The sequence below is a fragment of the Ochotona princeps genome, chromosome 1 (genome assembly GCF_030435755.1).
Source record: "Ochotona princeps isolate mOchPri1 chromosome 1, mOchPri1.hap1, whole genome shotgun sequence".
NCBI lineage: Eukaryota > Metazoa > Chordata > Mammalia > Lagomorpha > Ochotonidae > Ochotona > Ochotona princeps.
In genome coordinates, this window is record NC_080832.1 from 30,956,266 (window position 1) to 30,972,087 (window position 15,822).

Consider the following 15,822-nt stretch of genomic DNA (forward strand, 5'->3'; position numbering starts at 1 on the left):
AGAGAATCAACCATAATTCAATCTTTAATTATGTATTACATCTATAGGTTGGGTCAGGCCAAAGCCAGAAGCCATGAACCAAATTATAGTATCCCACCATGGTGGCAGGTATTTGAGTATTTGAATCATCATCTGCTGCCTCCCAAGGTGAATATTAGCAATAAACTGGAATTGGGAGGTTGCAAAGCCATAAATTATCAAGAGTGAGCAGGTAGCATAAGTTTAGTCAGAACCAGGACAAAGGTGAATCTAAAACTGATGTTAAGCTTACACAGATTGAAATTAAAATAGTAAAAGTAATTAGATAGGATATACGTCGGCTTCATCTTTTTAGGAAAAGCATCACAGATCTTAGTAGTTTTCATTTTTCCTTTACCCATGGGACCCAAAGAATAGTTTTAAAGCTTAGATTCAAATGTCTGCTTTTCATAGGACTGTGTAGGCAATGTCCTCTTCTCATGTAAGCAGTTCAGTATAAAATATTTGGCTAAATGATTTGACACTGTAAAAAAGAGTTGATTCAACCACCTGGGCACTGAATGATGCCGAGGCTGCACTGATAGGGCTAAACATTATTCAGGGAAGGGGGCCTCAGGATGTGTCAGAGTCAAGGAGTGTTTGACAGTTGTGGAACGGCTTCTGGGACTTATACAGCCTGGGGCCTCTACACTCACAAGTAATTGAGGGAGGCTGGGCAAGACCCCAGGATCTCCTGGCATGTGCAAAAGCCAAAACAAGATATAGGCTGGGCCAGGCTAGGCCCATTACCTACCAATTCACAGAAGAGCTGGGATTGGTGACAGGCCAGGCTGAGCTAGGCTGTAACACCTGCTGTGTGAGCTGCGACTAAAGCCAGGCCCAGTTAGATTGGGACAAAGCACATGCTGGCACAAGTAAGAGCCAGAACAGAATGAGGGCTGGACTGGCCCAGCCCATCTTACAACCAGTTCACATGAGAATCAGGGCTGGGAGCAGGATGAACTGGACTAAGCTATAGCATGTACTAGCTTACATAAAACCTGGAACAGGGGGTAGGCCTGGTGGTTATTTATGGTCATGCTTACTAGGCTGAAGCACCCATCAGTATGCATGGGAAATTGACATGCGGCAATCTGGGCAGGCTAGGTGCAGCACCTGCTAGTTCCTGTGAGAGCTAGGTCTGGAGGAAGGACTGATCCGGCAGCTGCACCCACCAGAATGTGAGCAGGCTGAGGTAGGAGATGGACTGAACCTGATCCTGCACTAACTGGCATACACAGTCAACTCTGAGGACTTCCAGGTGAGGTTTCTTAAGAGATTCTCTAACTAAACCACTGGAGTCAAACCCCATCCTCAAGGAAAACTGAAGATATGTGGTCCAAGCTTGGAGGCTGGGGCTCCTCAGTTGTCGATGCCTAAGTGGAGCAGCCAGATGCACGCAGGAGACGTGACAACGAGTTAATCTAGGCCAGCAGAGGACAATGAGTGCCTCATCAGAGCACGGAAAGCAGAAGAGTGTGGATAACTCTCTTGACCAAGCTAGCAGCATCCTCCCAGGATGCACTGAGGTGGAACTGATCAGCCAACAGACCTTGAAAAGGTTTTCTTTACCCTGGTGCAATGAAGCCAACAACATTCAGAAATCACCGAAGTAACGGCCTCAGGATATTCTTCCCTGTGTTGCGATCTCAAAGAAGTTGTTAAATGCCCATCCACTAATCCACAGGTGCTGATGTAGTTTGACAGCAAGGGGAAGATCCCTTCCATCACCACCCACCCCTTCCTGTGGACATTGGAGAAAAAAAGAAAAGAACAGTTATCTCACCCTCCTTCCTCCACACCTCAATTCTCACTGTAATCAGAGGCCCACATGGGTATGCATCTATCTCAACTATGTAATCAATATGAAAATTTTTAGATAAAGAGTTGAGTCACCTGACTTATCTGAATTAACAATAAATGTTTGTAACAGACTGCCCATACTATGTCTAGCTCTAGAGTTCAAAACATAATTAGCTTGTATAGGTCCTTATACTATGCTTTAAAGTTAATATGCCTTATCAGCTTTAAATGTTGTTTAACCAACCAATTAAAATATTCAACAGCTTTTAGGACAGCTTGATCAGAAAATAAATGGATGTTTAAAAAAATCTATTTCATGATTGAACCGATTGTTTAATTTCTTTAGCTGTAGGGTATGTTCCCTTGTCAGATTAAGTAATAGCAAGTATGCAAAAAACAGGCTCACAACATGGCATAGGGTAAAAAAGCTGACACTACAGCACCGGCATCCCATATGGTGCCAGTTTAACTCCTGGCTTGCCACTTCCAAGGCAGCTCCCTGCTAATATACAAGAATGGCGGATGGCCCAAGTGCTTGGGCCTCTGCACACATTTGGGAGATCCAGAAGAAGCTCCTGGCTCCTGACTTTGGAGGGCGCCAGGTCTGGCCTTGGCAACCATTTGAGGTATGACTGTGAGTGGAAGAACTCTCCCTCCTACATCTCTCTCTGTAACTGCATTTCAGACAAATCAATAAAACTTTAAAAGAAAACAAAAACATGATTCAAGTTTTAGAAAATTCTAAAAACAAACCAAACAATATTTAGATTTTGCTGTGCAAATAAATACATTATAACTATTACAAATATGCATTACATGAATGCAAACTGATACACAGAAAACTAAAGGCTAGTAGCTACCTGCTAATGATCGGATAGGAAAGATTAGGTGAGTTACTGTTTGTGCAGTTCACAGTCAAGAATAGTAAGCAGATCACAAAGCAAGATGTGCTCAGCAAAATCAACTGTGATTTAATCAGATTTTGTGTCTCTGATGTCCAGTGAAGAGTCCATACTTAGGTTAGCAATATATACCTTTTTCCCAGTTTCTGGTGCAAAACAATGTTTTCTCTCTGTAACATTTAAATTATTTAGCCATTTTTCACATTCCCTTATGGTTTACCTTTGTGGAGATGATTCAGTTCTCCCAGGAAGCCACATGGTGTCACTGTAAAAAAATAGAGCATCATCCAATCTGATCTCATTCTGGTTGCCATGATGTGGAGACGTGGGATGTGATGGGAAGTGGCAGTTTCTGAAGTCTTGATAGGATAGTGAGCTGGTGTTTACTACATATGCTTTCACCACAGGTATCATTTCTAGATAATTTTCCCCAGGATTAGGAAAGTTGATTCAGAGGCATTTTCTGAGGGTCAGCCATGGATTACTACTTCAGGCTTAACCATATGCAAAGGTCCTTAAAAACTTTATGACAAATGTGCATTACAAAAACGTATTGTGTGTAGACGCTAAAATTTTTTTGCTGTAAAATAAATTTATTTTTAATTCAATTTTCTTTAAGTTTTTGACGAATTCATATACTATTCTTAGGACCTTTTTTGTCATAAATTGAATTTCATTTTTTGCAAGTTAAAAAATATGAACATGTCAGTTTAGTTATTGCTAGTAGTATATAGCTTTTACTTGACACTCTTCTCCATGAGAGAAGGGTAGTACCTGGACTTGCTGGCTGTTGCCATTTAAAGCTGTGGTTTGCAAATAGCCCAAAGTAACCACATAGCTCACTTTGAGTAGACTATAATACATACATTTTGATAAGTACTACAGAAGGTATGCTCTTGATTTCAGCTCTATTCCTTTATCTTTTAAAATTCTGTTTTAGAAATATAGCATATATTTTTAGCCAAGAGTTGATGAACTATGGTGTTTAAAATTAAACAATAAGAAGCGTTAGATTTTTATTGCAGTGTAGACAGCAGTGCTGGAAGGTCTTTAGCTTTAAAATATTAAAAGATGAAAAAAAACCAGATGAAACCAAAACTAAAATTTCTCTAGAAGCTGAAAAGTCATCAATTTCTCATCAATCTTTAGAATGAAGATCTGTTCTCTACTTTCCCCCTACAAAAGATGAGTTAATCACATGATAAACATGTGCTAAAACAGATCTATTTTCCCACTGGCATAAGAAATAACACATTATAAAATCAACAATTTTAATGTTCGATAATGAAGTGAAAGACAATGTAGTTGCCAGTATAAGACACAAGCATCAAATGAGATGTTTTAGAAGAGGATATTATATAGAAGACTTTGGGTCTAAAGTACACATGGAAGACTTAGAAGTTAATAACGGCACAAATATATAGTAACGGCCTTATTTCCAACTTTCCTGTTAAATTCTGTTACCAAGTTAGATTTATTGCTGGTATTTTACTCGCAGATATATATATTTTTAAGATAAGCTGACATATAAACACACATGCATTAGGTGTGACGGAAAAATTGTAAAAAATCTTACTTGGACTAAGTTACACTCATAACCAGTAGGCAAAAATAGTTACTAATTCAGGAATTTAAACATAAAAACAGGGTATATTTTTAGAAGGTAGAAAATAAGTACCAAAAATTTATCATTTTGCCACTCTGCAATGCTTTCGGCTTTAAGTTTAGTTTTCTGCCTTTTTCATTTACTATTCTCCCACGAGGCTATTTTTTCTACTACCATTCATTGCATGAATGTATAGACTTAGAGTCGCCAAGAAAAGAAAGTTTTTTTTTTTTTTAACTTTTACTGCTAAGCCACCAAATGCACCTAATATTCAGGTATCAACTAAGAACATTTTGCATGTCTCAACTTGGTTAATTAACTTCATAACACAATATGCCAGTGTGAAAAAAAAACCTTGATAGAAGAATGCAATTCTAATATATTAGAATAATCGTGCAAACCTAAATTTGTGTTGTTTTCATTACACTGATTTGGGAAGGTATATATTACAACTGTATTACTAGCGTTAACTGAAAATAGGCATGTTTTTACTAAAAAATGTATCATATCCAAAATGAGCTGCATTTCCTCCCAGAGTTGTATTGTGCTGATATTCCAGACAGTATTATAATAAAGAATGCAATTTTCGCAAAAGCCTGGGCTCACAGTGAATATGTTAGCACTGAGATCACTTGCTTAATCTTACTTTAAGAATGTCATCACTGGATGTGTCTAAGGCAGGTAAAAGTTAACAGTCAATCTCTTAAGGGTAACAGTTTAAACTTACACCTGATAGAAAAGTGCTGCTAAAAATAAAACAAAGCACTAAAGCACATACTGGTCTGTAGGGCTTTTATAAAGAATTAATTCACACATTCCTGCTGCTGGAGCTAATGAACCAAAGATGAATGGACTCTTGCCCCCTTTAACACCTATCCCAGTCTTGAAAACGGAAGCAATCGCTTGCTATCTTCCACACCGTATTGGTGGACGTGGACTGAGCAGTCAGTAGGAAATTTTGGTTGAAGAAACGTTTCTTGTTTCCATCAAACTTCACGGTTCCACTGGTCACAACGAGAACTGTTGGCTGGGACTGGGTAGCTTGCTCATGAACTGGCTGGCAATCTAACATGTTGACTTGAAATTGGCTTGATGGCAACATGTCAAAAAAATTGGTCAGGGAATCCAGCCCTGTAATAGCGTTTCCATTCCAGATTAGAGTGGCCTTGTGCAGATACAGCCTGGGGAGTGCCTGACGTCTCTTATCCATTGTCTCATAGTAAATGTTCGCAAACTCCTCAGCAGCTTGGCAGGCCTGATCTACGTAAGTTTTGAACTCCACAGACGTGGACATCGGGGAACCTTGCAGTAGCCTATGCTCGTAGTGGCGCAGTCACCACCTCCTCGCAGGGTGTGGCAGCTTCGGCTGTTAAAGTACCAAACGTTCAGAAAGAGATCCAAATCGGCGAAACGCGCACACTTTTCTAAACCGCCCCTTCATTCCCGGAAGTAGAGCGGTCCCAGGATTTGTTTTTGATTCTTCATCATTGGTGCAGAAAAGTTTGGTCAGGCTTAAGATGGTATATTTCAGTTTCTTAGACATATTCCTGTAGCATTGAACTTTAGGAGGAAAAGGTCTACATTTGTGCCTTTTGCTCTATTTAAATTCCTTAGTCTTTTAAAAAGAGGCAGCAATAATGGTTACATTTTTGCACATGTTATCTCTCTTTCTCTTCTCTCTCTCTCTCTTGCTTGTTACCCCTAATTAAACACAGACCCATAAACTTGGCTGCTTTATCATGAATAATGTATGAGACTTTGCGATTCTTGTACATTTCAGCAAACAGTTGTTAGCCGCACTAATCAAAAATTAGGAAAGAAAAACCAAGTTTCTTCAAAATGTCCGCCCCCCAATGATTGAAATAAATGTTTCAGTGGTGTTGCTTCTCGTTATTAAGTTTCTGAAATTAGAATTAGGTGGAGGATCATTTCTGACTCAGTATAACATCCTGATGAGTACCTTTCCTATAGTCAATTAAGACTATGTAGGACATATTCAACAATGGTTTCCCACTTAATTTCATTTTAAAAAGTAAAGAACTATACCATCTACCTTTTATAAAGCACTGACATTTCATATTGGATTCCCAAAAGACCTTGAGACAGTGAAGCTATCAAAGCTGGAAATGGAGTTTCATCACAGTGTTTGGTAATCTGGCCATGATTGTTTCCACTTCCTATTTCAAGCAACTTCACACTCCGACCAACTTCCTGATCCTCTCCATGGCAGTCACTGACTTCCTGCTGGGCCTCACCATGATGCCATACAGTATGGTCAGATCAGTGGAGAATTGTTGGTATTTTGGCCTTGCATTTTGCAAGATCCATTATAGTTTTGACTTGATGCTTAGCCTAACATCCATTTTCCATCTTTACTCAATAGCCATTGATAGATTTTATGCTATCTGTTACCCTTTAAGATATTCCACCAAAATGACCATTCCAGTTATTAGAGGGTTGGTACTTCTGTGCTGGTCAGTTCCTGGAGTCTTTGCATATGGGGTGGTTTTCTCGGGAGCCTACGCTGATGGGATAGAGGGCTATGATGCCTAACTTGCTTGTTCCAGCTCCTGCCCGGTGATGTTCAACAAGCTCTGGGGGACAACCTTGTTTATGGCAGGCTTCTTCACTCCTGCGTCTGTGATGGTGGCGATTTACAGTAAAATTTTTGCTGTATCCAGAAAGCATGCTGTTGCAATTAATAACTTGTCAGAAAATCGAAATAGTCAAATGAGGAAAGACAAAAAAGCAGCCAAAACTTTAGGAATAGTGATGGGTGTCTTTTTATTATGTTGGTTTCCCTGTTTTTTATGATTTTACTGGATCCCTTTTTGAACTTCTCTACTCCTGCAGTGTTATTTGATGCCTTGACATGGTTTGCCTATTTTAATTCCGCATGTGATCCCTTAATATATGGTTTCTTTTATCCCTGGTTTCGCAGAGCACTTATGTGCATTTTGCTAGGTAAAATTTTGAGCTCACATTTCCAGAATACCAATTTGTTCACTCAGAAAGAAACTGGATAGACTTATGCTATATGAGTGAATTGAAGCAAAAGGCCTCAGCTGGCCAAAGTGTGCGTGTGTGTGTGTGTGTGTGAGAGAGAGAGAGAGAGAGAGAGAGAGCGAGCGAGAGAAAGGGAGAGGGAGAGACAAAATGAGTGTATACTCTTTTGGCTAATATAGAAGCCTCTTGAATTCTAAGATTTATGTAAAAATTACTACTTCTTGAATTGTTTATTTAGTTAAGCTTGTGATTAGAAATAGAACTTAAGGTACATCATTTAAAATTATAGAAAAGTGAGAAAAGAAGAAGAAGGGACAGTATGGTGGGGAATATTATGGTCTTAGAAACTGTATACATGCAGTGCAAAAAAAAATGTTACTGTGAAAGTTAAAGGAAAAAAAGAAAGGTGGGCCTGGCACAGTAGCCTAGTGGCTAAAGTCCTTGCCTTGAACACACCGGGATCCCATAAGGGTGCCATTTTGTGTCCCAGTGGCCCCACTTCCCAGCCAGCTCCCTGCTTGAGGCCTGGGAAAGCAGTGGAGGACAGCACAAAGCCTTGTGACCCTGTTCCAGCATGGGAGACCTGGAAGAGGCTCCTGGCTCCTGGCTTCGGATTGGTGCGGCTCCGGCCTTTTCGGCTGCTAAAGGAGTGAGTCATTGGACTTAAGATTTCCTCTCTATCTCTTCTCCTTTCTGTATATCTGACTTTCCAATAGAAATAAAATCAATCTTGAAAAAAATGGGAAAAAAAGGGTGACATGAGGAAGAGAGTAAAGGAGGAAACTATGGCCGTCTTACAATTGTATCTTTGAAACAAATGAGATTGGCTTAAATTTTATATATTGGAATTGGTTCTCTTTATGTTAGCAACTTTTTAAAAAAAGATTTTTCACTTTGGATCAAAACTTCCTCCGATTATTTTCAGAATTTCTTTAGTGTCCTCATAAATTCTTTGTAGAGAAAACAAAAGGAAAGGTAGTAAAATAAAGAGAAGATGTGGAAACAGCAGGACCGGAAGAAGGTACACCCATAGAAACTTGAAAGCATAAAGGGTCAGAACACGAGCTGGACTTGAGGGCTACTGGTCCATGTTACTGCAGCCGTGTACTGCGTAGGATGTTCCTGTTGATTGCTTCTGTCTCACATCTGATCAGCTGTTGTTTGAAGCAGCAACTAAAACACACAAGTAATTAAATAGAGAAATAACAATTTCAAAAATGTTAATGTTCTGTCACGAAGGAAGGAAGAGTTTATCTTCTAGGAGTTAACACTTCACTAGGTATTACTGTTGTATGATAAAAAAGTCTTTTTTTTTTTTAAAGTAAAGAACTAAATGAAAACTGTGTAACTGAGATCTGTTTCCAGGCAAGTTTCCTATGAATCATAGCAAACACAACAGATGATATTCTGTTCAGTGCCTTCCTTCCTTGTGTCTACTCACCCATGGGCTGTATTACTATCCAGTGTGGTGATGTGTAATAAATGTAATGTATTTCCCCAGAATAGTTATATTTTGAATTCATCATTCTTTATTGCTTATTAGTTATTCACGTGCTTTAGTAAGAGCACTACAACGGGTAATTCAAGAAAAAAGATCTAATATGTCTGCAGCAGGAAGCGCCATTTGAGTACTAGAAATTTTATATTTGTTATGCAATATATTTTAAATTGTAACACTAGACTCACAAATATGGCACGCTACACCCAGTGATGTGTTGTTAAATAGTTCACACTTACTGGGAACAAAAACAAACCAAATCCCAGATTTGTAAATTCGACTGTTTCCTTTATTGCTAACTTTAAGTTATGCATAAAATGTCAACTGCAGCAAAACCCAATCAGCATGTACTTATACCGGCTCATGCAAGCACCAGTGGATATGTTCACTTAGCTCAGCCTGGCTCTCCCCATAACCAGCTCACATGCAGACCGGTAGGTGTTGTATCCGTACTCAGCCTGGTCTACCCTCAGTTCCAGTTCTTACACTCATCATCAGCAGCAAACGCGGTTCCCTACTGGGATCACCCTACTGAGTGTTACATGTGCTGGTGGGAGTTTCAGCCCTCTCTGGCATGGCCCACTCCACCTACCTCAGCATTTGCCAGTAGGTGCTGTATCCTGGCCTGGTATGGCCTGTCCCAAGTTCCTGTTCCCAACCCTAATGTGAACTGATTGGTGTTGTGGCCCAACATGACCTGTCGTGAAACCTGTCCTGGTTCTCACATATGCCAGTGGGTGTTATGAACTGGCCCAGCCTGGCTTGCCCCCAGACCTGAGCCGTATGTATGCTAGTGGGAACTATAACCTAGCCTGATCTGGTCTGCTCCCAGCCTCAGTTCTTATGCTCACCTGCAGGAACTGCATCCTGACAGAGGAGTTCTCCAAGCTCCTATATCAGGATACCTCCTAGTGGCACATCTTGCACACCCTGGGGGTTGCTTGGCCCAGCCTGCTTGGCCCAGCCTGTCTGTCCTGGTAGGTACCACCTTCTGTCCTTGCCTGATTGGATCACACCCATACTGGCTCTTACTATTAAGTGCTACAGCTCAGCCACACTTGGTCTACCCCCACACCCAGGTCTTACATGATTCAGCAGGTGCCAAGACCTGGCCAAGCCCATCCTAAAACACCAGCAGGTGATGGAGTCTAGTCAAGTGTGGCACAGACCCAATCCACGCCCATGCTGAAGTAAACGGCAATCATGTCCAGCCCAGACTGCCACCCTCATTCCAGCTCTCGCATTCACCAATGGGAACCACAACACAGCTGGGGCTTTGCTTTAGCTCTCCAAACAGGCCTGTTCTCAGCCATAGATTTTTCAAGTGTTGGTGGTTGCTACTCCCCAGCCCATCAAAGCCCTTCCCCTGTTCTCTCCTTTATCATCAGTTGCTGCAGTCTGGCCTGGCCCAGCCTGCTCCCAATTCCAACTCTTACTGGTGGGTGCAGCCTTGCTTTGCCTATCCTGCCTTCATTCCTGGCTTTCATGTAAACCAGTAGGTGTGATAGCCTAGCCTGGTCTAGCCCATCATAGTCTGCACCACAACCTGGCTCCTACACATGCCAGTGTGTTACAGTTTGGCCCGGCCCTGCCTTGTCCACTTCCCCTCCCCCATAGCCAACCCACACACTTGCTGACAAGTGGAGCTGTTTGCCCAGCCTAATCAACACCCAGGCAGGGATCATGTGCTCACCAGCAGGAGGTACAGCCCACCAGGGGAGTTCCCCAAGTTACCCAACCAAGCCCACTCCCAGATCTAAATCTCACATGTGCTAATGGTGCTAGGTCCTTACCTGACATAGTCTGCCTCCTCTGTCTCAGCCTCTGTGTGCCAGTGGATTTTGTGGCCTGGCCCATCCCAAACCCTATTCTTGGGTGCGTCTGCGGGTACTGCAACCTGGGCCTGTTCCCAAGCCCAGTTCCCATGAGTGTCAGGGTTATGGGCAGTTCATGGTTATGCCTATTACAGCCCATTGCCGCCCTCAATTCTTGAGCAAACCAGCTGGTCCCACTGGGATGAACTCATAAATTCCCCACAGAATCTGTCCCCAGTGCTGGATCGCTCCTGTTCTGGTTAGTGTCAGGGTCCAGCCTATTATGATTCATCCCCTGTTCCGACACTCAGTGAGTGAATACTGTGAGCTAGCCCGGCCAGGTAGGCCCCCAGTCCTAAGTTTAGTGTGCACTGGTGGGTGGTGATTGGCAGTGGTTGATGCTAACTAGCCCAGTTCTGGTCTCCCATGCAGACAGGTGCTGCGGTTTGACCCAGAAAGGTCCTCTAGTTTCCCTTCTCTAAACGTGTTGGCCTCAGCCCACTCACTTATCTGCAAGTACAGTGCCCTTGTCAGCAAAAGTGCCTCAGAAGTTACCTGTAATGTACTCCCACTGTACATCCTATTACCCCTTCCTTGTTCAATCCATATCCCTTGCACCCATGAGCACATGGTTCCTCAGCCCAGCCTTTTGGCAGGGTATCATGCTGACCTGAAGCCCTGCCTGTCCACCCGAGACACCAGATCCAGTCCTCTGGCAAACGTGCCAGCCTGGGATCCTACCTCTCTGCCCAGTCATGACTCAAGCATGATAACAAATCTCCAAGCCCAGTCCACCAACCACACCAAGCAGCATGCCAGCCTGGGCTCCTAGCAACACTGCCCCCCCAACCTTGGACCCAAACAGTTGTGGGAGTTTCCAGATGTGCTTTGCCAGCCCCCAGTGTGAACTCATAGGCCTCTGGAGGCTGCCTAGGCAGCTGGTACAAGGAAGGTGCCTAGGCACTCAGCAGAAGGAAGATCAATTCATGATCTTATTAGTGTAACAGATGAAGGTCCATCTTGTGCATTTTTCTTCATAGCTGACAACTGCATGGAATACTACTCAGCCATTAAAAAGAATGAAATTCTATCATTACAACCAAATGGCCACAACTAGAGACCATTATGCTCAGTGAAATAACTCAATCCCAAAAGGACAAATATCATATGCTCTCTCTGCTATAAGACAACGTTCATGCAAATATATATCAGTAATCCTTTCAATACTGTTTTCGCTGCATCTGATGGGTTGTGAAATTTTTATTTCTATTTTTGCGTCTCTAAGTAAGTTTCTTTTTTTAATTCAATTCTTCACTGACTCATAGGTTATACAGAAGCATCATTTTCTCCAGGAAGGTTGTTTATTTTCTTTTTTCATTTCTTCAGCGACATATTGGTTATTCAGTAGCATGTCATTTAACTCCATGTTGTGGTAAATTTGTATTTTTCCTCCTGTTGTTAATTTTGTTTTATGGCTTTTTATTTAAGATGTATAGTAGCTGTGTGATAGAGACTATCATACCCAGATGTGAAGATACAATATAGTATGTATCTACTTCTAAATCAAAGTTGAATTCCCAACAACACTGTTAAATGCATCTTGATAATAGGATGCTGGACTCTGCCATTATTCACACCTACAATGTCAGGATATACTTAAATAGCAAAATGATGAACCTAGGACTGATTATGAAGGACTATACTATTTTAACAATAATGGGGGGGAATCAGTGGTGGGGAGGGAATTTGGAGTGGGGGGAAGGGAAATCCCAGAGCATATGGAACTGAATCATTACAAAAGAAAATAAAGAATGCTTTTAAGCATTCTTCTTTTACTTGCTGCCAAATGGTGTTTGGGGTGGCCTGGGAAAAAAATGGCCCTGTGCAGCCCAGAGCACTGATCATATTAGGATGGATAGGCTGGCAGCCCTGTGCAGTTGGATGGCTCTTATTCCCTTAGAGTCAAAACACACAAGAACGTTAAAGACAAAGGATCCCAAGAGAGGTGAAAGAGTCTGGAAACCATAGGACCAAAAGGGTGCAAAAGACAGGATTTCTTTGACAGACCTTGGGCACAAAATTCTAAGCACAGTTCATCCTGGTCCTGGAGTTACCTGATCTTACCCAACAGATGATGAAAATAGTTTTGTAACTGCTCAGTTTGACCCACCAAAAATCTTTTTGGAGTATAATGTAGATGCTCCCTTGGGTAGCTCTAGTTGCATTCCTGTTTGAAAGGACCAGACTTAGCAATCCCGGAGCGGGACACTAGTCGTGACAATCTTTCACTGGAGGAAGGTTCTCTTTTGCTTAATCCCAAAGGAGGAAGCCACACTTTGGGCTCTCTTGAGACCCCTACTATAGGAACTTTACTGATTTTCTTTACCTAGAGATCCATCACTTGTCAATTTAAACTGTGTTAAATTTGTAGGAACAGGAATCCACTATTGTATTCTGTTTGGGAGCCAGCTTCTGTTCTCCACAGGTGAGGAGAAATTTCCAAATAGTTTATTTCCTTAATGACCAGCTGTGTTTATTTATTGTAAGTTATATATATATATATATATATATATATATATATATATATATATATAGAGAGAGAGAGAGAGAGAGAGAGAGAGAGAGACAGAGAGAGAGAGACAGAGAGACAGAGAGACAGAGAGACAGAGAGGAAAATCTTCCATCTGTTGATTCACTCCTGAAGCAGCCGCAACAGCCAGAGCTGAGCCCAACTGAAGCCAGGATCCCAAGCCTTCTCCAAGTCTCTCACACGGGTGCAGGGTCTCAAGGCTTTGGTCCAGCCACTGCTTTCCCAGGCCATAAGCAAGGAGCTGGGTGGGAAGTGGGGCTGCTGAGATATGATTTGGCACTTAAATGGGATCCTGGCATGTTTAAGGCCACTAGGTTATTGTGCTGGGCCCCAGCTGTGCTTTGTGTTGGATATGCAGTAGCCATATTCTGCTAGGAAGTTAAGGGCACTAGTTAAATGCCTAAAATTACAGTTTCAAGTGGAGAACAGTTGAGCATACTGTCTGCATTCTAAGCTATCTCTCCACCCTCTGTGAGAGATTAGTCAGTTAGGTTCTCTGCAAGTGACCTGTCCAGCCTAAGTGAGAGCTGCCTGTCAATCCTTGCTTGGCAATACTGCTCAGGTACTCTGTCACTTTACATCGTGTTTGCTAACCCATTTAAAGGGTCGTTTCGTAATGTTTAAGCCGGGCCAGGTAAGTGTGAGACCAGACCTATGTGTCTCGTCACATGGAGTACTGCTGGAGTGTTTACAAGGGAGGTGTGAGCTTCATTCTGGAAGACGTCCCATTGGTGTCCATTTCCTGTCTGAACTAAGAGGCCAGCTGGCCTGAAGCAAAGGTTAGTGCAGACAAAGCAGTGTTTTTACAGAAATGAACTGCTATTTCTTGAAATACTTTTAAGTTTTTCACTTATATCAATGGAAAAAAAATAGCAATGTAATTGCTTACAAATTTGCTTTTCTTGATTCATTATACAAGTTATCGAAACAGTAACCATTCAGCTGTCCACTTAAATGCTAGCCTTGCTTGAAGATAGGCAGGCACGTGTTGTTAGAGTTCCCCATTCTCTCCATCCTTGCCAGTCTGTTGACAGATCGATCCTTCCCCATGCACATCTTTGAGATTGGGTCCAGGGTCTTGGAGGAGAAAAGGGGGGTGCCCACATCATTCAACTCCATCTCACATTGACTGTCTTCAGGTACTAAGTGGGCTGGCTGTGCAAAGCAAGACCTTGGAGTTGCTAAGACAACCAAGGTGAAGGGAGTTTCCTTCTGTGCCCAGATCTAGGGAGTGGGCTGCAGGCCATGTTCCCGCATTAGGATAAGACAGTTGCTTGATACTCTCATTCAGGACATCTCCTTAACAGCCCAGACACATGGGTTCCCTTCTGCCCCTCCCTATGTACATGATTATTAGAAGCAAGAGGAAAAAAACCTTTAAAAACCCCAAACCATTTCCGCTTAAGACAGTGTCCAGTCGGGCACACAACTTGCCTGCTTCTTCATGGGGCAGTGCTTTCCTGTCACTTTTGAATAAAGTTTCTGCTGCACTTAGATTTGCTTTCTGCCCTTTTATCTCTATTTTAAGCTAAGGAAAGAACCAACCAAGCTTCACCAGTAACAATATCTGTGTTTTTATGAACCGAGCCCCAAATGCCATGCAATTGAGCATAAAACTATTGCCCTTCATTTAACAAAACTAAAACACAAACTGAAAAGTCTCTTGGGTAATAAAAATACATAGAGTATTTTAGTCCTGGGAAATGGTTAAAGGGGCAATTCCACTGGGTATTTGCAGTGAGCGTGTCTCTCTGGAGTTCCGGTGTCTGAGTACTTTGTCCCCAGGTCTCTTGAGAACAGAAGCAAATTTATATGAATCAGATATTCTAGTCAGTTGCACTCAGTTTTCCAAAAGCACATCCCAACAAACTAGAAGACACTCAGTGACTCACGGGCAAAGGGTCTGGGTCAGTAAGACCTGAAAACACACTACCTCTTTTTATAATTGCTGATTTATTTTCTTTTTCAAAATAATTCAATACTGATAACTGAATTTGATAGAAAATGAGAATTTGTTATAAATATGTTGCAATAGAGAAGATAGGTTTTCTTTTTATCCTTAGTTAAAGAAATGTCATATATTTCTTTCACAGTTTTAAATATTTTAAAACATTATGTGCTGCAGCTTTTGAGTTTGTAAGTAGTGGCAAAAAATGCTTTTGCAAAGTGCAAGAATTATGCAAGACAGGACTATAAATATAAAAGAAGTTCTACATTTCAATAATGCTAAAGTCTACTTTCCTCTTTGATATTGCATCTTTGTAACAAAAGTACTTATTATATGCTAATGAGATCCCTGCCAGAGACTGCATTTGTTATTTTTGGAATTTCTCCCTGGCATGAAGCATGTACTTCATGTATTCTGTTATTTTTAACTTACTTAAAACAGCGTCCTTATTTTACGTGCAGAATGTCCAAATAGATAGTTTCTCTGTTGTGCAGAAAAATTCTTCTCAGGTAAAACAGGCATCTAAATCCGGGGGGATGGCTCTGCACTGGGTCCAGAATCCATAATTTGATTGGCAAGGACTGAGTGTAAGGAACTCTGTATAACTACAACAATAGATTTCTTGCTAACCTAGTGA

At 41.6% G+C, this 15,822-nt stretch overlaps 2 protein-coding genes across 2 annotated transcripts; one reads left to right on the forward strand and one right to left on the reverse strand.

Annotated features, from left to right (window-relative positions):
- Positions 1 to 5,151: 5,151 nt before the first annotated feature.
- On the reverse strand, positions 5,152 to 5,623 carry LOC101527145 (NTF2-related export protein 2-like). Its single transcript, XM_036494036.2, has one exon. It carries the CDS (start codon positions 5,621 to 5,623, stop codon positions 5,195 to 5,197), a length of 429 nt encoding a protein of 142 aa, XP_036349929.2. The 3' UTR covers positions 5,152 to 5,194.
- A 21-nt stretch (positions 5,624 to 5,644) lies between these two features.
- Positions 5,645 to 7,355, forward strand: LOC101526897 (trace amine-associated receptor 2). The gene is given in 3 exon segments (XM_004600019.3): positions 5,645 to 5,778; positions 6,450 to 7,138; positions 7,141 to 7,355. Coding segments are annotated over 3 exon segments (1,038 nt in total).
- The last annotated feature ends 8,467 nt before the right edge of the window (positions 7,356 to 15,822 follow it).